Here is a 24,979-nt window from a genome sequence, read left to right as displayed (position 1 = left end):
AGGGCATATTATAGGGCATCAGCTGACGACCCTGGCTAGACCGGTTGATTATGGTGTCATGTCTTGTGTGAATTTAAACTGTTGTATTGTGTTGAATGGTAGATTATTAAACACAATGAAAGATTTATATTTCTCACGGAGCCACTTTGCACAGACTGTGTGATGATTGGTGCTGCCTGGTACTTTTTTTGCTGTAAGTTACCACGTGTTGGTATTCTTCATCAAACAGCCACTAAATAACAGTGTGAGGGTTGTCTTAATCCAGAATTGAATTGATAAAGGAATATAATCATCCACTGGGCTGGAATTTGGGATAAATTACGGAGGGGATTCGTGAATACCCTCAACCCCAACCTTCCTAGATCTGGGCCGTACCAATTGAACCTCAGCTCAAGGGGACCAGCGTTGACCACTAATAAAATGTTTTGGCCATTTCAGCAGTTTGTTAATTCCAGAAAAAATTATGTGGATACTACCCTCCGCTACAATTGCCTCTGGTTCATTCCGGAACAACACAACGGGTTCAGATTTTCACTCCAACCATGGCATTCTGGGACATTCCGGTCCAATTCCACCCCTGATCTTCCACACGTAAACGCATTGCTCATTACAACTTGAGACTCACATTGTATCTTTAACTAAATACAAGTTCAGTAATATATACGCATGTATGTTGAACTTCTTTATACACCTTTCGTCATCAACCGTGCGCATCGAGTGTGCGATTATAGGACTCGTATGGCTATACAAGTCATCCTGGTGAGTATGTGAATCCATATTCTTAGGTTTTTTTTCGGTAAAGTCACGTAGGTAAAAAATCTGAATTAATAAAAGTAAAATAAAACAATAAAAATAAAAAATCACGACGTTTTACCTACGTGACTTTACCGAAAAAACCTAAGAATATGAATCCTTGCAGTCACGAAAGCTTCAAATCTAGAATGTGAATCCACCTTATAGCTTCTCACATGGTTCTAAATAATGGAAGTTAAATGCAGTTCAATATGATATCAAATAAATAATCTTGTAAGGGAAGAGTGAATCGCCGAAAGGAAACACATACTGGAATTCGGTAACGAATAGCCCTCCTGGGTTGGAATATTTTCAAACAAGGCAATGCCAAAACAGACTCACTTCTATTGAGTGTCATCAGCGGGGTGTGGCTGGTTAAATGTATGCTGCTGTACCGGTATGCACGATGTTATATTTGTAAAATAAAAATAACTGTTTTATACGTATGTTAACACATTATGTTATTTCTCATTGTTTACTGTGGCAGCAGAGTGCGTAATTTAGATATCTACATGTTGCAGTTCTATTTACGCTGAATGTAGTGTTTAACCAGAAGCCCGCAATAGTAACACTTTCTACAGTTGATGTCGTTAGTGTATGGAGTAAAAAGCATACACGAATGTTTCCCATTGAAGTCCACATCGAAAAGGCATGTAGCTTTTTATTCACTTGAAATAAATGTGGGGATGAAAAACATCTTTTTACGAAAAGATGCCTCCAACAGAGCACTGAAAAGGAAGAGATCTATCGATGGTTTATCCAACAGAGTGTATAGTGTATATATATATAGTTTTCTTAATACTTCTAATAAGATGCCTGGGGGCCCTGCCTATAGATTCACCACATTAAAGAAAACCAGTCCTCTGAACTTTTCTGCCACATTTAAATGTCCATGTATACACACACACACCCTGGGCGAGAGGAAGACACATTTCAAAAGTTGGCAGAATCAAGGCTGCTGCCGCATGCTCCTGGCTTTGATCAGCGAAGGCAGACAGGATACACGGAGAGTCCTCCTGGCCACCTGCTCCATCTGGCCCATAAGCCATCCGCGGTCCGCTTTGGGAAAGAGGCGGGAGAGGTGGGTGGAGAGGGGGGTGGAGAGGTGCCTGGAAGCTCCCGGCCGCCTCTGGGTCCTGTCCCAAGCACCCTCTTCAAAGCGACGACTGCGGTCCCAAGAGAACCCGCGCTTCTTTTAGACTTGCCGATGACTTGCCGTTGACACGCGGCGGAGGCTAAGGGTGCAAGTTGAGAGAGCGTTTCCCAGCCCCCTTTGTTTTTTTGATGTCCTACAAGGTTTCGGCTTTTTGTATCTTATTTTGTATGACAAGATGTAGATGATGAAAGCCAACAAAGTGATTTTTCTTTATAGGGGGGAAAAATGCTTACAAAACATTTTGAATGGAAAGGCGCATTATTTTTATTTTCATAGGTGGTTGTGTGAAATTGTAATTAAGCACACACATTACAGGTGCGTATTATATACAGAAAAACGCTATAAACATAAACACATTAATGTGAAACTATATAATGGAATTTGACAAATATCACAATGCGGGAATATTCTTAAACAGCCTCATGGCTGAGTGAGGATAAATAGGATTAATATAATATAACTATTTATGACATTAAATTTATGAAGATAATTATATATTGTTATATGTGTATATATGTATTTATTATAAGAATTTTAGGTGTTTTGCCAACTTGTTCTTTCAAGTTTGTTTGGCACGTGGAACGACACCCCCACGTACCCAGAGAAGAGCCTTCTCTCTGAGGAGGCAACACTCACAAAGCACACACACACGCACGCACACCCACACACGCACGCACACCCACACACTCACACACACACGCACACACACGCACGCACACCCACACACTCACACACACACGCACACACACACTCACACACACACACGCACGCACACCCACACACTCACACACACACCCACACACTCACACACACGCACGCGCACACACACGCACGCGCACACGCACACCCACACGCACGCACACACACGCACGCACACACACGCGCACACACACACGCACACACACACATGCACACACGCACCCACACACGCGCACACACGCACACGCACGCACACACACATGCACACGCGCACACACACACACGCACACACACACGCACCCACGCACGCATGCACACACACGCACGCACACACGCACGCACACACACACGCGCACGCACACATGCACGCACACACGCACTCACACACGCACGCACACACGCACTCACACACGCACGCACACACGCACTCACACACGCACACACGCACGCAGAGTGGACAGGGCACTGGTGGTACACACGCCTCTAATCCAGCGTTATGGGATGCTGTTGGCATGCACGACGCGACACAAAATGGAAGTATTATTATTGTAATAATGACTATGGATGCGAGGGTTTGGCGAATCGGACAAACTCGTGAAGCTCGCTACCCGTGGGCTTTGAGGCCGCCATCTGCTGGCCTGGCAGCGTGTGACGGTAGTGCAGCGAGTGTTTTCATTTCCATCTGTATTCTATCTGTACGGGGATTGAGTGTTACCCCTTTCTCACACACACACGCGTGGGTTTTCTCCAGGTTGCACCGGTTTCCTCCTACACATCCGTGTTGGATCACAGAGCTTAGGCAATTGTTTGGTGCCGATTCTGGCTGCCTTCCTTCCTGCTTGTCTGTGGTTTCCCTTGCCTCACGTGTTCTAAATGTTACAGTGTTTTGAGACGCGATTTGCACGAATTGCGCTGTACTAAAGTTCACAATTATTATCGTTACATTAAACCAAGGCCGTAATTATAATATATATTGGGGGGGACACATCCCCCCCCCCGATATTCAAATATGCTCAAAATGCCCGCCCTAATATTATTGCTATAAAATAGAATTATGTTTATATGATTGTGGTTATGGTTGTACTTTATTAATCCCTAATCTCTGCCATTACATACAATGAAACAAGAAAAGGTAAAAAAGAAAAAAAACAGATCAATGTAATATAATACCCTCTTAGACATTATTGTTAGGGAATTTTTTTTATATTTTAGGCAGGAAATTCGTTTTCAAATTTAGTTTTTTTTTCTGGGGGGACACCCCCACACCCCCTGGAAAATTTGGTCCCCCCCAATGTTGACTCCATGGCTACGGCCTTGCATTAAACGATTTGCTTCACTACCATCGACTAGACCAGTCGTAAGACTCAATATCATACGGCAAAATCTCTGTGAATCCACCACTAAGCCTGGCAGAGCATCATGGGGAAAAAACCTGCAATACGTATGTATGTTGAACTTTTTTCGCACTGTATGTAGCCAACCGTGCTAATCGGAGGTGCGGGAAAGGACAACAAACTAAGCACAAAAAGCAGTTGTAAAGAAATTAGTTTTCAATCCAGATTTAAAAGTGCATAACTCTAGTGGCTTCCTAATATCGGAAGGGAAAGCGTTCCAGACGGCCGCAGAAGTGTATCTTGCAACACGTTTGTTAGCACAGCGCCAGCTTCAAAACATCAAAAAGTGCAGTTGTTTACACTTTTTTATCACTAACGGAACGTAAACTCTTGATTTAAAATGGTTACCTTGCCTCATGTAATGAATCCTGGGTAGTTATCGCCATTGGTGCTCCAGAGGTTGTGATGTAAATTCCACATCCTGTAGAGAGTACAATTATGTTGGTCGGATTGGTTTCACCAATATCGGATCAACAAATTACATTTGTTCTATTCTACAGCCGTAATTATTCATAGTAATTTTTTTACAAAGGACATTCTCTCATACTAACACTCGTAGCATACAGACTTATGAAGCAAGTTTGTTTTTCTTTAACAATGAGAATCCATACCAGACAGAAATCCCTACCAGCTGTGTAGGCCATGCAAAACGTCTATACACGCTAATATGATGGGACACAGATAAGGATGTTTGTGTGCGCGTGTGTGGAGAGCGGTGGCACGGCGGTTACTGTGCTACGCTATGAACCCGGGGACTCGAGTTTGATTCCCGCTCACGGCTAACACCACAGACAATTATATGAATCGGTTGAGGGCCTCCTATAGATTGACTCAGCCTCAAATTAGTACCTGCATCGCTACTGTGGAGACAAAGGCGGTCGGGCGGGGTGCTAGTCACCCATCCCCTCGTGTGCTGTGCCGGCCTTCATAGGTGCTGCTCGCTAGCGAACAGCACTTGCCCCAAAAAGTATGTTAAGTCTATACGGGGGATCTTTGTCTTTGCATTCGCAAGCAAAGATAGAATGGCCATGGCCTTTATACATTTTTTCTCGCATGTGTGGCTAATGTTTTTGGATATAACATTAGCCACACGTGTATTTACAATGAAAGGCAGAGAAACACATTTGCCACTTATTGAAGGAAGGGAATTGGAATTCTGCGATTCATTCGTTGTGTTGGGAAGTTCTGTTTTCTTCCCGATGGTAAAAAATAATAAATTGTCTCTGAAAATGATGAAAAAATCTATATGCCATATCTTTTGGGGTGAAGAGAGCAAGCGGATAGGTCAAGACGAGCCGAATATGTGGATTGAGGAGAAACACCGTGACAGCCGTTTGGAAACAAATAGTGGTGTGCCTGCGTGTGTGCGTGCGTGCGTGCGTGCAATGTGGATTACAGCTCGTAACTTAAAACATTCAAATTTAAAACAGGTGCCATTTAGTTGTAGTTGTACGTGTCTCGGTAATGATGACGAGCTAAATTCTTAAGAGTTATTTACAAAAAAATTCCACCTTTTTAAATTCAATGCAAAGATTTGTTCTTTTTTTCGACCACCGTAAAATCGCTGTGTGTGTGTGTGTACACATATATACCCTGTAAATAAAACACACAGATGAGGCGACGACAGGAGTATTATGTACGGTTCAGGCGACACTTTTGTTACGGCTCAAGGCACAAAGATGCTGTCAAAAGCATGAAATCTGAAGGAGATGAATATGTTTGAGAGTTGGCTATCAAGGTTTTCACATACTCTTCACATGGCACGTCGGCCTACACACGGACCGTCTGCATTGTTCACAATGTCGCCCCGGTCCCCCTAATCCCTTCTAACCACAGGCGCTGGATGAGCTACAGTTGTTCCCATTATCAAAGGATTAAACAAAAATTAGAACACAAATAATCGCAACCGAGCTGCGGTGGATGGCACTGAACTTGCGATCCAGAGGTCGGCGGTAGGCGAAGCAGTGGGTACGCTTTTAAATCTCCCACCACCGCCTCCTGCCCACATGGTCTGCACGGCAGTATAAATCGGCAGGTCGGTGTGTGGTGAGGTAAAAGTGTGGACACTTCCACCTCTTCCAAGATCTTTGGCCAGCGTTTAAGATTAGGGCAAATATCCTTGAGAGAGAGAGCGTATCACTTTGTGGGAAGTCAACAGTGATTGTTGTCTTATGGATACACTGCCCCCTGGTATAGCAATGTGGAATTTCCACCGCCACCTCAGCACTGGAGATTAGCATCGCTTTGTGTGGAGATACTCAGATTGTGTTTTACGAAGTGTTAAAATCTTCTGCCTTCAAATGTGCTTGGTTCTTTAAATGCCATTTGAGATCAATTCCCACAATAGCCTATTGAGGGAGGCTTCTGCCGTACGTAGGCCACGATGTTCAACAATGTGAAGTGCCTCGCCTCATCATCTCCATGTCAATTTGGACAATGTAAAACATATTGCGTCTAATTTGTTGCAATGTGGCACCAAAAGAGCCACATGCACCCACCTGGTTTGATGTCCCACTGTAGTTGACAACAGTGGCGGCTCCTGTAAAATCTCTCAGGGGGGGCAAATGTCTGGATGATTGATAAGGATAAGGTCCACCCATGCAATGGATAAATTAACAGCTTAAGCATGTAAAGGCAACTTCACTTCTTTAATATTAATGAAAAATAAAGTGACTCTTACAATACATCTTGTTTGTTTCTATACTCACTATTAAAACAAACCACTCAAGTTTATTTTATTAAAGATTCCACTAGGTGGCAACAAATTATATTGTTGGATGAAACGTGCTTACGTATGATGACGTAAGCACGTATGATGACGTAAGCACGTTAGGGCGAGCCCTCCCGGAAGCCATAGAGAATGCATTGCAGCGCCCCCGTTCGAAAAAAAAACATCTTTGAATGTAAGTCTATGGGAACACACGGGGCGATTCTAAGCTGGAGGGAAATCGCCCAAAAAGAGGCGGTACTCCACAGAACGTAGCATGACGCTGATTGGACTATATCCAGAGGCACAGTGACGGCTAGCGTGACTCTGTGGTTGAATGACATTGGTGGTGCGTCGCCCAATCGCCCCAATGAAGAAACCGCCCCTGGTTGACAATATATTTGCTCTCTCGTGATTTTTTATTTAAACAAAATCTAAAAACTAATGCTATTTTGTATTTTACCTGGTAAGGCTCACTGAGCTATATTGCTCTTTTTCAGAAGCGACCTGGCCACAAATGATCTTACAATGAAGTGACTTATCATCATGTGGAATTGTATATATTGTAAACGCGTGGTGACGTTGATTCTAAATGTGGAGAGAACAACCGTAGGACCCAGAGAAACATCCACGCGACCACGGGGAGAGAGACACGCATAATTCAAATATACAACAGGTGTCTGGGCCGCCATCGAACCCACGACCTCCTGTATACCAGGCAAGGTAGTTAACATCTGGCTGTGGTCTTTAAGGGACCAATGGGGTAAATCTCCCTGTCTCTGTGAGTTAGTTGAAGTAAACAAGTACACATGTTCGTGTATTATTTAACATCATTATCATCAACCATGATTAATCCACTGCTGATTGAAGGCCTCCCAAAACCGTCACCATCTCACGGTTGCATACCTGTCAACCCCTTATCAGTCCCATACCTTATTACAGATCAATTCAGACCTTATTAGTCACCCCGTGCCATTATAAATCTCAACGTTCATCCTACAAAGTCACATCACAAGGGAGAAACGCAAACAAATAGACAAAAATAACGTTTTTTTGCCCGGATTGAAACAGCCGTGCGCGGTATGGACCTGAAACCTCAATTTCCCTGTACAAGAATGCAATGAAACCGTATGGGTTGACAGCTATGCAGTACTCCAGTATTATGACCCAAAACGCATCTGTACACGAACTGATTTCATTGCTCCATCTCCTCAGCAAATGTCCTCTCGGATGTGTTCCGTTGCTTGGCTGCCATATCCCTTCATTAAACTTGACCTTTGACCTTCATCTCTTCCATTGATGCGTCCTGCCCAAGCCCACTTAGAATTGTCTTTAAACTGCACATGCTCTCCAATGTACATGTTGCTCTTACTGTATCTCTATGGCAATTCCAATTAGTATGTTTATTGTTTATAATTAGTATTGTTCTCAATTTGTGTCAAAATGTAAAGTTAACGCGGTGCGCGCTGTTGTGGGAAGCTGTACGTGCTATACATTAGCAGGGCACAGATAAACTTGTTATCTGTCAATTTTACCGAATTGCATGTGTATCAGAATCAGAATACTTATGTATACTGGAAGAATCCAATGAGCTATAAAGCTCTTTGTTCATAGACGTTTAGTCGGGACGCGAGGTCAGAACGATACAACAGCAAACAACACGCACGTGACAGGAGCGCAAGTTATAGGAAAGGTAAAACACATCACTTGCAAAAAATATGCAAATGAAACTCAACTTTCATTTGATCTTACCAGGTAAAGCTCTGCTGAGTTTACTTTGCGACTGTTTCAGTCAAACGGCCCCTGACCTCCCCCCCCCACCATCACTCCACCGACCCGCATTGAGCGTTGACGTGAAGCGTGGTGAGGTGACCCCCCCGCCCCGACTCGCACGGCATGCCCCCCCCCATCGCTCAGCGGTGCCTCCACAAAGAGGCACGGCCGTCATTCGTAGCTTGTCAGCTGTGCACGCCCTTGTTAGCGCCGTTAATCGCGGTTGGCATTTTTAAAACCTCTCCGCAGATGGCTCCAGCAAGTGCCGGTTACCTGGCCTTCAAGCGGTCTGACATCCACGCAGTGGGGGGGGGGGGGGGGGGAGGCGGGGGAGGCATACACTCAGCGCCCAGATACTGGACGTTCGCGATGATGAGCGCTTAGAATTGTGGAAAATGTGTCTCCGTTGTGCAAAGCGCAGCGCGACACAGGGTTACTTTAGCCTTGAACCGACGTTTTAGTGCCTCCTAGCCCATTGTCGTGCAGTTTTCTTGTATATTGTCCCTCTGTAGCCTTGACCAGAGTGTATTCTGGCTTTGGGCATTGCTGTTCATCCCTTTGTCGTGCTGTTTTCTTGCATCTTTGTGCTCAGCAACCTTGATTAGAAGTGGATTCTGGCAACGGGGCACTTAGAATAGCGCTTGAGTGCACACCAGCTTTTAAAATAACTGGTTTGCATACCGGCAGCATTTTAGCCCTGTTCATGACCACATTCTCCTGGAGACGTCTGTTTTCGAGTAAAGTGTAGACCATTGTCAAAACGATTGGAGCCGAGGCAGAGAGAGCAGCAATGTCACGTGTAGCTGTTTTTGTTTAATCCGGCGCCTTGAGGAAAGTGTTTGAATGTACGTGCATAGACCGTTTGGCAGTCCACTGCTGGATGAGGGTCGTCTTCTCACACCGTGCAGGCAGTAAGGGTCATTTGACCATACTTCACCGCACTTGTCAGTGTGGTGTTGGTGACGTTGGGCAAAGTGTCACACAACAGTGGATTGTTTCTGCACTGCCCTCGACAACCCACAACACAGACTACAACCTGTCCATAGCATATGGTGGTCACCTATCCATCCAGCATACAGACTCAGGACTGCTTAGCCTCAGAGGTCTGATTGGCTTGGGTTCATTCTGTTTGACTTGGTCATAGACACCGATATATTAGTGGAGTTTTTATTGCATTGCCCCAAAGAAGCATTTTTTAAATGTTTGATTGAAAATTTCCTGTAAGTATTTTACTTGTCTAATATGATATGTAAAAGACAAAGATCCCCAGTAGAACCTAACAGTCTTTTGAGGCAAGTGATGTTGGCAAGCACCTTTGAAGGCTGGCACGGTACACAAGGGGGTGGATCGCCAGCACCACGCCCGACCGCCTTTGTCTCTCAAGTGGCGATTTTTACACACCGCATGAGGTACCGATTGAGGTTGAGTCGACCTGAGGAGTGGTGGCACAATGGTTAATGCAATGCGCTACAAAACAGATTACCTGCTCACGGCCAACACCGGTGACGATTATCTGAAATGATCCTTTAAAAAAGACACACGCACATATATGCCATTTTATATTTTACAAGATACCAGTGTAGATACATGTAAGCATTTCAGACACGTGTTGCATGCACATGCAGTCGAGTCATTCTGGTGCGCTAACACGCGGCAGCGTTGGCAGGAAAGGGAGAGAAAAAAAAACACAAGGCCAAAAAATATATATCTCAAAAAATGAAGTCTAATATACTGCAGAAATACTGATTTAAGTCCCGAAGCAACTGATGCGAAAGAAACAAAAAGTAAGCCAGTATGTGCGCTTGGGTGCCTCTAACTCGGTCACGGCAAATTAAGTGCTGGGATGTTGCCTTTATTCACATTTTCTTCTAATACTCACCCCCAGCTGGTACCCAGCTTGCAGTTCAATAGCGGGGCTTTGGAGCATGAAAAAAACACAAAAGCCATCACTGCACTTCCGTTCGCGGCTCTGCAGAGGTCTGATAGAGAATCGCACTCTTCATACGTGTCCTCCACTCTGTTTGTTTGTTCATATACCATAATGCTGGGATATTTAGTGGGTCGGTATTGCATTGCTGTAATTTGTTATGACGCTGGCTGTTTTTAATGTAAGGGATGGGAGAGATTGGCGTGGACGATTTGGCTGTTATTCTCGGCCAGCATGGCCTTGCCTCGACGGGAACTGGGCTCTTTTGATGTGCGCGCTCGAATGGGGTGACAGCATGAACATACTGGTTTAATGATTATCTTGTTACGTATTATATAATTTGTGTCAAAACTACGACCCATATATTAACGAAATGGTCCTTGCCTTTAACATCTGGCAGTTCACCAGCATTGATTCATCAAAGCCTGACTGCTCATGAGACAGTGTGTCGAAACCGGTTCAGAGTTTGTTTGTACCGAATCAATGCTGCTGAAGTTATTCACTCCCAGAAGGCAGTGGGCCCCGATGTGTTGCGTAAAAATACATTTCATTATTAATGTGGAGAGCTGGATATCTGCAGGAAACGCATTGTGAACGTATCTCCTAATGTCTTAAGAACGGTGCGTTTTATGATGTAGAAGCTGTTGTGTGTGTTGACTGTAGGTGTGCGTACCATAATATTTGCGGACACATGCGGTCTAAATGTACATTGTGCGGTAAAAAGTCAGATTTTCTCATTTCCTTGAAATCCAATTACAGTAGACACGATTACTTCAAGGACGACCCCAGGGAACGAGATAATTGAACTATTTCTATAACTTTTTAAAATATATAACTTTCTAAAGTAATTAGACTTAGCTTCTTAATACTGTTAAAAAGGTGTTTTCCTGTGTCTTATTATCCATGATGCAGTTGATGCATGTACATTTCCACAAAAACGGAGGCTAGGATGAACCGGGTGAATGAATCTAATCCTTTATTGTTCAGCGCTGTATCACAGATGGTCGTACGGTGCGGTTATCGGCAGCATTTATGAACATAGATTAATCTCGGGCATTAGCCATTGGATTTAAATGTAAGATTTCGGCAAGACTTTGAGCTTTGGTGGGTTTCATAATGCTTTTTTTGTTATTAAAATTATTATTGTTATTCATTTATTTTAACCCGTGGCCCCTTCTAAAACGTGGTCGCTGCTCCTGCGCCGAAGCCGCGCGCGTCCCTGCAGGTGCTGCGCTACGCGGAGGGGCGCACGGAGCCCTTCCACAAGCTGCTGCTGCGCGCGGACTCGGCGGGGCGCGTGGGCACCTGGCTCATCCCGGACGTGCTCGTGCCCAAGCACGACGGCTCCGTGCAGAGTGAGTGGCCGCTGCGCCCGAGACGGACGGCCACAGCGGACGTTATCATCATCGGCAGCAGCAGCAGTCATTATCTATCTACTGCTAGGTTGCTTCCTTGTGCGACCTCACAGTCGGCTCAGCTGCTGCGCGGCGAGCGTCGCTCTCGCTGTTTTCCTCACAGCGGTTTAAAATTTCTCCCGTATTGATTTTTGTTATGAATCACTTCTGCCTCTAAATTGTGCATTATTTAAACTGCTAATTATCATTAAAAGCCATGATCTACCCACCGCCGGATGAAGGCCACGCGAAGTCGTCGTCCCCCCTCACGGTGTGGTGATGCAGCACTGCCCATGTTGTTCTGGACATCTTGAGATGTGAGAAGGACCGACAGACATATGGTGAACTAAAAGCAAACTGAGGTTGTCCAGCAATTATACATCTTCTGTTTTTTTAAATACATTTTCTCCTGCACCTCCAGTCAACACTGATATCGGGCACGTGTTCCCAAATTCTCTGTTACCTGAAAAGAACACAAGTTGATAGAATAAACAATAACTTTGAATGCTAAATGTATGTGTATTTTGTAATTAACCACCTTAATATTATGCGTCATCCCGTGCTCAAGTGGTGTAATAGCCATCTATTAGTGTTTGCTCTCAGGAAACTCCCAGGAGTTGAGTTATCTATAATTAGCGTTTAGCTACTGTCTATTAGCTGCCATGTGATGTAAATGTAGCACTGCAGTGTGAGGGATGGTGGTGGTGCGTGGGGAGGCCTTCATCCATCAATGGATAGACAATCATCAATAACACTGCCCGAAAGAAAATAAATATTATGTTTTGACAAATTAGTTTTTATTATTTGTGCTTATGCACACTGCCAGTGCAGTATAACAAACATTGGAATAGTGACTGATGGTGGTGGTGGTGATGATGATGCTATCTAAAATTAAGCATATGTCGGGTTTTTTTTCAAGTTAGACCACATCATGTAAAAACGGAAAATTCCGGTATATGTTTAATTCTCTAAAGAATCTTGCCCCTAGCTGCATCACAAGTGGGTATTGCAGGTACGATGTTTATTGATGTACACAACGGGTTGTGCCCTCCTTAACATTCTTACTCCAGCGGCCGCTTTACAGAATGTATTCTCTGGTCACTGTTCGCCTTGCAACGCTTTCATCCCGTGGCCTCGTCTACGATGCATCGCCTCATTGCTCTTTTGTCTCGTGACCCTGCGTGTGATGTGCAATATTGCTGGCCTCTTGTTGCGCGGGCCGGCCCGTGTGATGCCTCGCCTCGCCATCCTTTTTGTGTTTCTCGGCCCCCACGTGACGGCTTTCCGCGGGCCCTCGTCCGCCGGTCCTCCGTCCGCAGAGCTGCCGGTGACTTCCTCCGGCAGCCTGCGCCAAGCATTCGAGGGGACCGCCTCCGACGCCGCGGCGGCGGAGGCAGCCTGGTCTGCACCAGGGGCGGAACACGCGGAGCGCACCGCCCTGGTGTACGCGGTGCCGCACGGCCTGCTGGCGTGCGGCTACTCCGACGGGCACATCCTCGTTTATCCCGCTGCTGCCATGGCCCTCACGCATTTCCTAGAGGGTGCCCGAGATATTGGACCAGGTATGGATCTGCGGAAAAATGTCACGTTTCTTATAACGGCACTGGATGCAGTGATTCAATCGATACGCAATGGTGCTTTGACTTGGCCAGGAAATTGCAGTACAGCAAGTGGGTTCATGAACCCATCTGCACTGACCTTTGAGTGCTAGTTATTCTCTGTTTGTGGGTTTTCTCCAGGTTGTACATTGTCCTCCCGCATGCAAAAACACTCCTTGAATTGGTATTGGTCAAACATACAAATCCAGTAGCCTCCTGAAAAAGAGTCTTGAGACTCAGTCTTTATAGATAAATACATTACATTTATTGTATTATACCTGATGTATAATATAATTCAAATACACAGTTGTTATGGGTGTCGTGCAATGTCCATCTCGAACTTCTAGCGAAATATTTTTTGCAAAAAAGCCAATAGCTCCTTATTATCTCTCATCTGTTTAAATGCATTTCAAGTGAACTACCAAAAAATGAATGCGACAGACAACAGCTCTGGAATCGAGCACTGTAAAGATTCTGTAATGAGCTGACAATTATTTACCCAAGGAAAGACTGGCTGAGATTCAAGAATTTGCCTTGGCATGTTTGGCCAAGACCAGGAAGCGGGGGAACCAGGCGAAGACACACCTCACATACGAGAGGGTGTTACTCGGCACTGTCATCTCTTGGCCACTGCATAGCCCTACAACACCTGGCAAGCCCCTCATGGTCACCCATCCAAGTACTAGCCTGGGTTAACCTTGCTTCACTTCCGAGATCTGCTGAGATTAGGTGAATTTAGGGTGATTTGGCGAGAGGCAAAATGTAAAAATGTTTAATATGCTTGGATCTTTTGTTTACAATGATAACACGTTGTGCAGTTTTGGAGCAGCGACCAAAATAATGATTTCCTCATCAGGACAACATGAAAAGAAATGTGCAATTTTAATTTAGCAGCCAAGTGAGGTGTTGGAGCATATGGTTTAGTCATCTCTTTGAAGTAAGCTGGCGAACGGCCATTTAATGCACAAAAAGTCAATAACGGAATTTCTATTTGAAGTCCCTGATAAATGGAAAGCCAATGCAGACGCCCACAGTAACAGGTGCAATCGGTCCCCTTTCGCAGAGTGCACGCTGGGTTTGCTTTGTTTCCCACTGACCGGCTGCCTCGACTTGCCAGGCCACTACGCCCTGCAGGGCCACGGCGGCGCGGTGAGCTGCCTGCTGTACCCGCACGAGGCGGCACGGCGCTACGACTCGCGCTGGCTCATCTCGGGCGCAGCCGACTTCTCGGTGCGCCTGTGGGACGTGCTCAGCCAGGAGCTGCTGTGCGCCTTCCATCCACACGCGGGCTCCGTCACGCAGCTGCTGCTGCCGCCCGATAACTGCCATGTATGTACGCATGCGTCGTATCGATGATGTACGTGTTGCGTTGTACGTATGATGAACTTCTTTCGCACCGTACGTAGCCAACCGTGCTAATCAGAGGTGCGGGGTGGGGGGGACAATGTGCATTGCATCTGTGCGTGCGCGTGTGCACGGGGGAGCGGTGAAGTGCAGTGGTTAGCGCGCTGTGCTCCGAGAGCCGGCGACCCTGAGCTCGAATCCCAGTCACAGCCAACATCGGTGACAATTGTCTGCCCTAGTCCTGGGCCTCTCCGCTAGGTCGACTTAGCCTAAAATGAGTACAATTTGTAAACATCAGCATGAGTGAGACAAAGGCGGCCCGGTGTGGTGCTGACCACCCATCCCTCTCATGTGCCGTGCTAGCCTTAATAGATGCTCGCTAACAGCACTGCCCAAACAGTCTGTTGAGGCTATATCTTTCCTTCCGCACGCTTGCTGCATGTCAGCCTCTCTGCTGGGTCCGCCCAGACTTTGCTTTGTGATTTTTTTAAATTTAGCAACAAACTGAGGTTGACTCTCGCATAACAACGACACATTAGTACTGCTACGATACGCAGCTCCGTGTCCAGCGTTGCAGGCGATGTTAAAAGCAGCACTGACTTCAATGTGAACATTATTTAAAGCATTATTAAATGTGCAAGCATTCCAACGTTTAGCTGACTACCATTTTTTGAGTTCATGTTTAAGTTTTATTTAACTTGATGATCTTTTCTTTCTGTTTCCTGGAGTGTTTTTCTACGAGTTTTGCACGCATATGCTGCCGTTTATTGCCACTTACTTTTTGCTCTTTTTTTACTTTTTCTCCTCGCGCCTCCTTGGGTGACACTTACCCAGTTGTTCCAATGAAAACTCTTAGAAGTAAGTTAAACGTGCAATCCAATCTTTCACATTCTACATTTATCTCACTCCCTTCCTCTTTTGCTGAATCTATTTCTCATTGAATGTTTTCAGTATTTCTCTTGGTCCTGCCCAGGTCCAAGTTTCACACCCTTCCATTGCTTGCCCTTACCGCCCATGCTACAACCATCACCTAGGGACACTGCCCCAGCCACTGCCCCTTGGTGAGGCCCTCTCGTTGTGGTGCATGTTTGTGTCTTTCTCGCTCTTCCTCCCGTAACACCCCACCTTGACCTTGTTTCCTCGCCTTCCCATTCCTCATCTTCAGATTTTTACCCCCAGAAATCTGTCCCTTTCCCCATACTTTTCCTTTGCCCCTTCACCATCCAACTATGCCCCCTTCACTCTCCAAACGAACCCTAGACCTCACACCATTGCCCTCTTGCACAGTTAGCACAGTGGGGAGCACAGGTGGTGCATCTGCCAGGCATCTCAGTTAGTCAACCCATGACACCTGCTGCATCTGTCCCGTGACCTCCTGCCAGCGAGCCTTCGACACTTAACGGGGCCCTAAAGTGCACATAGCCTGGCACAAGCGCCGTGGTTACATCACCACCACTTAGTGGTGAATGGCGGTGGTTGTCGTTGCACAGCAGTAGTGTAGTGCGCACTGCGCTACGAACCCGGCGATCCCAGTTTGATTTGCGCTTACAGCCAACATCCGTGATGGATATCTGAGGTTGACTCAACCTAAAATGAGTGCCTGGTGCGGTGGTGTAAACATCACTGCTCGGGAGACAAAGGCGGGCGGGCGTGCTAACCACACCACTCCCTGTTGGCCGTCTTGTAATGTACGTTGAACCTCTTTCGCATCGTACAAAGCCAGCCGCGCTAATCGGTGTTGCGGGGGAAGGACATCAAACCAAACGGAACTTTCCCCAGCAGCCTGTATGGCTGTAGAGGGACGGGGGGGGGGGGACCTTTCCCTTTGTTGCGCGCGTGCACCTCGCAGGAGACGGTGCTGCGGTGCGTTTGCTCCGTGGCGTCGGACCACTCCGTGGCCCTGCTGAGCCTGACGGAGCGGCGGTCCCTCCTCCTGGCGTCGCGTCACGCCTTCCCGGTGCAGGCCGTGCGCTGGAGGGCCGCCGACGACCTGCTGCTCGTGTGCTGCTCCGACGGTTCACTCTACGTCTGGCAGATGGACAGCGGTGAGACGACCCCCTCGGGGTCGACCGATAGAATCGCCTTAGGGAGTGGAAGAGGAGGAGGGGGTGCGGGTGAGCATGGCAACAGTCAAGCTGTCCATTAGGCAGTGGTTGTCTCGTGCCTCTCACCCATCAGCAAAAACCTGTGGCTGTCTTGGGGCCCCTGTGGCTTTGAAAAGGGCCCTAAGAAACGCCTCGAGCTAGGTTCGCGAATACGTGGCTTGTTTGCTTTAAACAACAACAAAAAAACGTCCGTAAAATCGTATAATGCTGTATATGTGTGTGTCACTGCATATGGCTGTGCAGTTAAAAAGTAAAACAAATAGAACATATTTTCTGACACCAAAATATAACCAACAGAACTTCCAGGCCAATATTGTACGATTTCTATTGGCGGCTGTGCAGTACCACAGCTTTGATCAGTTGTGTGCTCTTGGCTCTCGTCAAAAGGCTATCGTTACGTTGCATAATGCGCAGTGTAAAATTGAATTTATTGAACATATTGATTTCAGGGCCTGTCAGTAGGATTTGATTGATTTCTATTTTTCTTTAGTGTATGCATCTTAACTTTTGAGTAATTCAATCCGTGGAGACATCGATATTGTTATTTATTTGTTTGTACACAAAAGCATCGTTGAGAATCAAGAATTCTGTTGTGATACTGCTCGGATTTTGCTCCAGCCTTTTTTAAAAATAAAATCTATTTTAAAATGTGGGATATACCAGAGTTACGAAAGAAATCTCGCGCACATGAGGAGATAACTACTGAAACGTCACCAAAGTTTCCGTACCAAATAAAATCGGTTGCCTAACTGCGCTGGCAATGGCGCACAAATCACGAGCAACAAAAAATCCAAGCCATTTGTCATGAGCGTTGCCCTAAAAAGGGAAAAGCGATGTCAGAGGCATTGTGGGTAATGTTTTGAGAAATGGCCCTTCTTCATAGCAGTGGACGAATGGCCATTGCACAAAATGTCACCTATTATATACTTTTTTACCCCTTTTTGGAGCAATGTTTTTGAAGAATGCGTTGAGTTTTTTTTGTCATTTGAACGTTCTGTGCCGCTGGTCCCGATAGTGGTAACATTGATACCAAACCTACATTACGATTGTAAAGTCTCCTTTTACAATTTGAGGACTCCCTCTCCTCCTCGCTGCTACCTTTGTCAGAGTAAATGTCATGTCTGGACAGGGTCGACCTGAGGACCCGATATCCCTCCCGTCTCTTCTCACCAAAGACACCCAAGCCCAGAGCACTTATGAAAACCAGGCAGGTGATCTTGTCACGGCAATCAGCGGTGGATTCATTGTCTTCAAATATCGCCCTCAAGTTAAAAACAGCACCGAGCCAATAAAAAGAGATTTGTTGAAAAGTGTAATTAATGAAAAAACCATTGGTCTGTAGACTGCACATTACTCTGAAGAAACGTCTTAAGAAACATGGGATACATTGTGGAAAAAAATGAAGCACAGTTTTCTATGATGGTTTGCTTGGCAGCAGTGGTAAATAGTAATTATTGTTCCTACATGATTACTATGATTAACACTGCACTGTGTACGTTCAGCTTTTACATATACCCCATATAGACTTTGTCATTGAATCAGTCATTATTCAGTCATTCAATCATCAATATCATATACTCTATATTCAGTGTTAACAACAAAATAGCAATATAAAGATCGGTTATCTAAGAAAGGATACAAAGATGTTCTCCTTTATCCGCTGAGATCCCACTTGCGCACTGAATTGACACTGACATTTTTCAAACGAAGAGCGCTCAACCTCAGGTAGTCACGTGACCTTTGCTGTGAACTCATTGGAAGTTGCCAATCACAGCTGCCCAATTAGGTGGAGGGGTGATCTGATTTTTACTGCACATCTATATGTTTTTGACAATAGAAAATAGTTCAGTAATTATTTCTGTAACAATTTCCCTAAAATGGCCATGGTTTATTTTGACCTTTAGCTCACCTCTTGTACAATTCAGACACGTGGGTGCATTCCCTGGCTTTGCACGGATGTGGAGATTTATATCTGAACCTGGAGTAAAGCTTTCCCAGAATGCTTCGTGGTATTCTCTAGAAGGTAAAGGCCTAATTGGTGCTCCTAAGCAGTGTTTTCTGCAACGATATTTAGAGGCTTAAAGAGGGTTTCATTTTTTTTGTTCGCGTCTTGCAAAGTGTCCCGGGTGAACGGTTTGATTTGCAAGAGTGACCTGTTTGCGGCTATTTGTTTGTAAATATAGGACATACGGTATATTTGCTGCCACTGATTAAGGGCCTGTAATATTGGTAACATATTCCTTGACACATAAAACAAAAACTCTTTGATGAATGCATTTGTATCACATCTTGAGATTTAGTGTATTTAGAAAGTAGCATGTGAATGTTGTATAAATAGATGTAAATTTCATTGTATTTTACATTATTTTACGTTACGTATACGTGCCAAAATAGGTGAAGAGTCTTCTTGCTCAAATGAGCGGTGATGCAGCTCTCATCACAGTTGGTGGCCCTTCGCCTGGAGTGAAAATGTCGCTGGGGCCTGTTCTAACCGTGGGTCAATCGCTGTTGACTTCCCGCAAAGTGGTAGCTATTTTATCGACCCAGGACGGATGATAGGCGATGTCAACCCTCAAGGAGGATTTGAACTCACGGCTTCATAATTGTCAGTCAAGCGCCGCTCAAATTCCAGCACGAGTCGGGTGGAGTTCATGTGGACACTCGTATGAATGTTGGAATGTTTAGAGCACTGCATATGTTGTCATGTATGTGGTGTGGCAGTGGAAATGGCTGAGAGATTGATGGGGGTCCTATTAGTGGCTCCCAACATGGGCCACAAAACCCACAAGGTCACCCCTTGCACACAGCGAAGAGACCTCGGTCTCCTTGACCCCATAAGTCACTGGATGGGAAGATATCACACCTTGCCCTCATTGATTTATGTTTCCTTAAACTTGTCATTTTAGCCTGAAATTCACATTCCCTAAATAGAAGAGATGAAAGAGGTGACTTGAAGGTCGCCTTGCCTTTTTCCCTGGTGTTCATCGCAACCAGATACTCTGTATTGTGTTTATTATTTATTAACCTTAAACATTCTTCTATCAATGGAAGCATACTTGTTTCGTCGAGTAAGGCAGACGCGTATTTGACATGGTCCATCACAGTTGCCCCATTGGGTGGAACAATGATGAACTAATTCCAAATGCATTTTTTATGCGTGTTTGAAACACAATATTTATATTGGCCTCCTGCATATGATCCATCCAGAGTTTATGCAGGTTGGGTTTTGTAAAGAACTCACAGATTCTTGAAACATATAGATAGAAGCCCATCAGTGGGTTCGCCCGGCAGGCTTGCCAATGCTGGCTGGTTCCTGCGGTCCTATAGGCTTAGCTAAGTGCCCAAACAGCTTGTCCTGGCCAGATAGAGGAAACAAAATATCATGGTATAGGTTAGATACCAAAAAAAAGGCTGATGTGGTCACAAGATAAAGTTGCAGTTGAATGGACTCGGCACTGGCTAGTGCCAGTGATGTCGGGAAGCTTGCGAATGATATGGGCAGTTGGCAGCGGCCGACCTCCATAAAAAAAGAAGACGCCGATGAGTGATACCCCAACCATAATAAACAGAACATTGAGCGGTACATGTCGCGGCGTCCAGTGGCTGAATGGGACTTGTGAACCCATTACATAGAATATGTAAGATTAAAAAAACATTGAACTTTGATCATCGATATTAATTGATGAATCTATGCATCGTTTTACTTAGGCAGCTTATCTGCACATTCCCCTGATCTTGAAACCCGTAACACCTGGGTTCATCCATGACCTCTTGCCAGCAAAACCTTCACCACTTCACATGGCCTCACTCAGCCTGCCTTGTCTACCTTGAGAGCCTGACCCATCGCTTGGTGGCCGAGAGTGGCTGCTTTGTTGCCTGAGCGCAGTTTTACCATTTCTACATCACACGACATCGGGATCAATCAGAAAGGTTCACTCTTTCATCACGGCGTAACGTACGCACTTCACGTACACCGACCTGCGCACTTCCACATTTGCCAAATTATATTTCCCTTGCATGGTCATGTATTTGGTTACTCTGCTAGACGGCTAAAATCTTAATTAGTGTGGTGTTTAATAGTGTGACTATGTATAAATTGCCTCCCTTTTGCCTGCTGCAAAGTCTGATAACGTTCGTCTTGTCTTTATCGTCGCTCTTTGCATCTCGACAAATGATCATGTTTGTGCTTTTGTGTATCCTGTGCGTATGAGTGTATCCCTGTGTTTCCCAGTGTATTCTGCTGTGTGTGTTCCTGCTTGTTCACTTGCGCTTCTCTCTGCTTGAGCCACCTGAGCTCCCATGGATTGCATTCCTTTGTGCCTTTCTTCCCTTGGGGTTTCCTGCACTTCATGATCAAATGCATCCATCTCTTTCATTATCTGTGATAAAACTACTGTATCCACCAGCTCACGTCCTCTTCGTGCGTTGTGCTCTTAATTCTGTGAACCCAAAAAAATCGGTTCAGCTAACCAACCCATCCTGCAGATTTTTGCCATCAACGTGTTTCGTTATGTCATGAGTATTTCATTTTAAGCAAGTCAAAATTACTCCAATGGCAAGCGACGCTTTGGATACAAACCCACACGTTTAGGATGTTGCTTTGTGCCAAATCTATTCCCATTTTGCTTGTAATTAAAGTGCACTGCCCATGAGTAATGATTTAATTGCAAAATCAATGAGAGATAATTATTAATTAAAATTGTATGAATTGCTTAATCGCATTACACACACGCAAAAAAGTGGAAAAGTTCTGTATCTTGTACATTTCCTGTTTCAAACAGTGTAATCAGACGTTGCGTTTCTTTCAGTGTTTAGAAACATGCAACTAAATGTGTGCGTCATGAATTGAACATTTCGAATTGCTTTGTAAAAGAAATCTCACGTAGAAGAGCAAAAGTCCACAATAACAAGGCCCACTGCGGCCACTGACTGCTCGCACGTTTTTCTCGTCGCATTTTAGGATCTCATGCTCCACTTAAATTGCCGGGAAAAAGCAAAAACACGAGAAACATAATGCACACACCCGATGGGTTTCTTTGTCAGGGAAATATGGTTATCCAGGTTTGTGGATGGCGGTTTTCAGTAGAGTATAGACGTTGGTGACTTCCAAGTATGTTATATAGGATATGAAACCGGCAATGGCCTGTATAGTTGTAGATGGTGACGATGCAGGATTTTTCAAGCATGTATATTTTAGCAGTTTGCTTGTTGTTTTTGTAATGCCTTATGGAACAGAACTGTTGATTGACTGTTCACTTCATGCAAAGTGCCCCGGTGGAAATTGCACTGTAATCTTTAACATTTTTGTATGTATGTTGAACTTCTTTCGCATCGCACGTAGCCAACCATGTTAAACCACCACGTGACAGCCCTTTGAGATAAATCTCTCTTGCACGGGAGACATGGGGTAGGAGTAAAACATAAAATACACGAAAAGATGTTATACGCAGAAACAAAAATGTCAACAAATGGATAATAGATTAAATCTGTAATAATAAGAATAAAATATATATATATCTATGGTGTGAAGACCCGGTCGGGTTACAGTAACATAATCCCCCTAGGTTCGTGGCCGAGGCTCTCATCTGTGGTTATGTAACGCACTGCCAGCTGCTGTGATATGGTGCCCATGTCCGCATGTCTGTACCGTGGGATGCATGGTGTCTGCATGATGGACCAGACTGAGAATAGTTTTTTTATCCCAGGGATTTTGTTTGTGCACTCGTGACGGAATTGTGGGTAAGGAATTGTGGGTAAAAATGGCCGTTGGGCTGCAGTGCGCTTTTGGTGGCAGTGGCTTTCTGTCTTGTCAAAGTTTTGTTCTTCCACCTTCACTGCTTCCCTCTGGTCATTAACATGAGATTGAAGCTTTTAAAGGATCAATCGATACCTCCCCGATGATTTATCCCACGTGGTGGGGCGATAAAACCTCCAAGGTTGGGATGACGGCCGAGTTTGTCTCCTCGGCCTTATAAACGCCTGTCATTTCACATTTTTTTTTTAAACCTGGGACAGGAATTGGATTATGGGTTTGCTTAACCCTTCAGCTGCAAAACGAAGATTCTTGGCGCGGTGTTGTGTGTGAAAGCCTTTTGTGCGTTCTGGTTTTTTGTTTCTATTCGTGAGTCCTCGTCTCAGTGTTTCCTTGCTGCATTCGGCTTTTGTCACTCTGCCTCTTCTACTTGCGTGTTGAATACATTTGGATCCTTCAGTACATTTACAAATAATTTCATACATTTCAATTAGACGCCACAAAGGCAGTACAATTTTAATTTAGGTTTTCAGAATTGTATCGAAACATTTTGTAAAAATACGTTTGCAGTCATCATAGCAGTTTAACGTTGTGCTATGACAGCACCGAATTGAAATGTTACACAATGCGTACGGACTCATCTCTATTGCGTAATTGCCAATCAACTACCTCGTATCCTCGTGTTCTAATTTCGAGCCAATGTAAATGTTCATATCTTCAATGGAGTAAACCGAAAATAAATCACAACTGCGTGGAACGGCGCCGATTGAATATTGTACCCAATTGGATGTATTATTATGGAGATTTAGCATTTAAGCCTTAATCCCTTTTTTTCCATTGGATTCCACTGACCCCTGTATGTGTAGCTGTTGCTTATCAGTCTGCAAGCCATCGTGTGATCCACGTTGTGAACACAAATACGAATCTATTTGGAACCCTTGCAGAGCAGTGCAGCCACCCCCCCACCTTGTTAGAAAATGGTTAGTGGAAGGAGATAACACAGAACTTATTCTGATCTCTTCGCCCTCTCATCCACACTAAGGGGGTAGTGCAGCAGACAGACATTTACATCATATGATAGTCAAACTAATATATGTTTAATTACATTTTCAGAAGGAATTTTGCATTAACCTGCAGAAACGAAATTTAGTGTAATGCTTTTAACCCGTAGTTTTTGGTGTCTGAGTTGAGGCCATGAACGTACTGCATACGAGAAGCTAGTTTAATCATGGGTGCCTGTCTGCGTTCAAAGCCAGGATTCCAGTGGTACCAGCATAGTGCTCTGACCTCTGACCCACCCGGCCACCTCATGCACAGTTTAAAAAAAATATCAAGGTGAAAGAGTGATATTGTCACCGTCACCAGACATTGCACGCATCAACCGGTCACATCGGAGGGGTGTCTCCATGGATCACTCTACACCCTCTGCTCCCACAGCCGCCTCCCTCTAAGAAACCGAGGAATGCAATCCACTGAAAGCAAGCAAGATGTAAGTAACCGGACTATTCCCCACATTTAACACGTGGCCTACACGCTGTCGTGTGTGGGATTCTTGGTCACTGAGCAGGAGGGACGATTACTGATACATACCTTGCAGTTGCCAGCAGAAATATACAACCAAGGGGAAGATGATGGAATCATTTAAGAACAAATAATAATTTATCCACAATAGAGGTTTTTTGGGTTATATTGCGTAAATATAAATGTGTCGTTAAACCCTCCACCACTTGACACACGGCAAATTAGTAGGGTTTGTCACATTAACAAAACAAGCCAATTCGTTTCTAGTTCAGCACACCAGTGTGTTGGAGAGTAAACCCACAACATTGACAAATCGATTACGACGTTTTACCGGTAATTGCAACCAGCCTCATCAGGCGATAGCCAGAGTTGTGGAGAAAACCTCGAGTTTAGGTCTTACATAGAGGGGTATATGTGATGCTACTTGTGAGCCAATCGTGTTCGATAATAACTTAGTATGTCTGATATTATTACCATTATTATGGTGCAAGGATATCATGAAGGCGGCTACATCTCACAGATGGGTAAAGTCTGCCAGTAAAGGGTTATATTTCTGTGTGGATTTATGCAATTAATAAAATTTGACACCGGCACACGTGGCATACTATTTTCATAATAACGTCACAGGATCATTGATTTCCCACTGCGGAGTAGACGGCACATAGTATTTGGGGTTAATACATCCGCAGGTTAATACACCCGCAGTGTTAACCAGGGTGGCCACTGGGCTCGAACCACGAACCTCTGCAGCAAGCAGCGAATGTGTTACCGCTGGGCCGTGTCACTGCCCAAACCTTGGAGGCCTGATATCACGTCG

The 24,979-nt window shown here is 44.9% G+C and overlaps 1 protein-coding gene across 3 annotated transcripts in view; it reads left to right on the top strand.

Annotated features, from left to right (window-relative positions):
* LOC133343900 (WD repeat-containing protein 7-like) overlaps positions 1-24,979 on the top strand; it is a 131,387-nt gene that overhangs the window by 40,806 nt on the left and 65,602 nt on the right. For 2 of the 3 annotated variants that reach the window (XM_061553883.1, XM_061553884.1), the window contains exons 10-13: positions 11,656-11,803; positions 13,162-13,404; positions 14,558-14,769; positions 16,634-16,829. In XM_061553883.1, coding sequence (XP_061409867.1) covers positions 11,656-11,803; positions 13,162-13,404; positions 14,558-14,769; positions 16,634-16,829 — 799 coding nt within the window. The remainder of the gene's footprint in view (positions 1-11,655; positions 11,804-13,161; positions 13,405-14,557; positions 14,770-16,633; positions 16,830-24,979) is intronic. The other variant, XM_061553885.1, reaches the window with a different exon arrangement.

The sequence above is a fragment of the Lethenteron reissneri genome, chromosome 18, assembly GCF_015708825.2.
Source record: "Lethenteron reissneri isolate LAM-NWPU_2019-01 chromosome 18, ASM1570882v1, whole genome shotgun sequence".
Classification (NCBI taxonomy): Eukaryota; Metazoa; Chordata; class Hyperoartia; order Petromyzontiformes; family Petromyzontidae; genus Lethenteron; species Lethenteron reissneri.
Note: the sequence above shows the minus strand (reverse complement) of the source record. Positions and strands in the feature narration are given on the sequence as shown.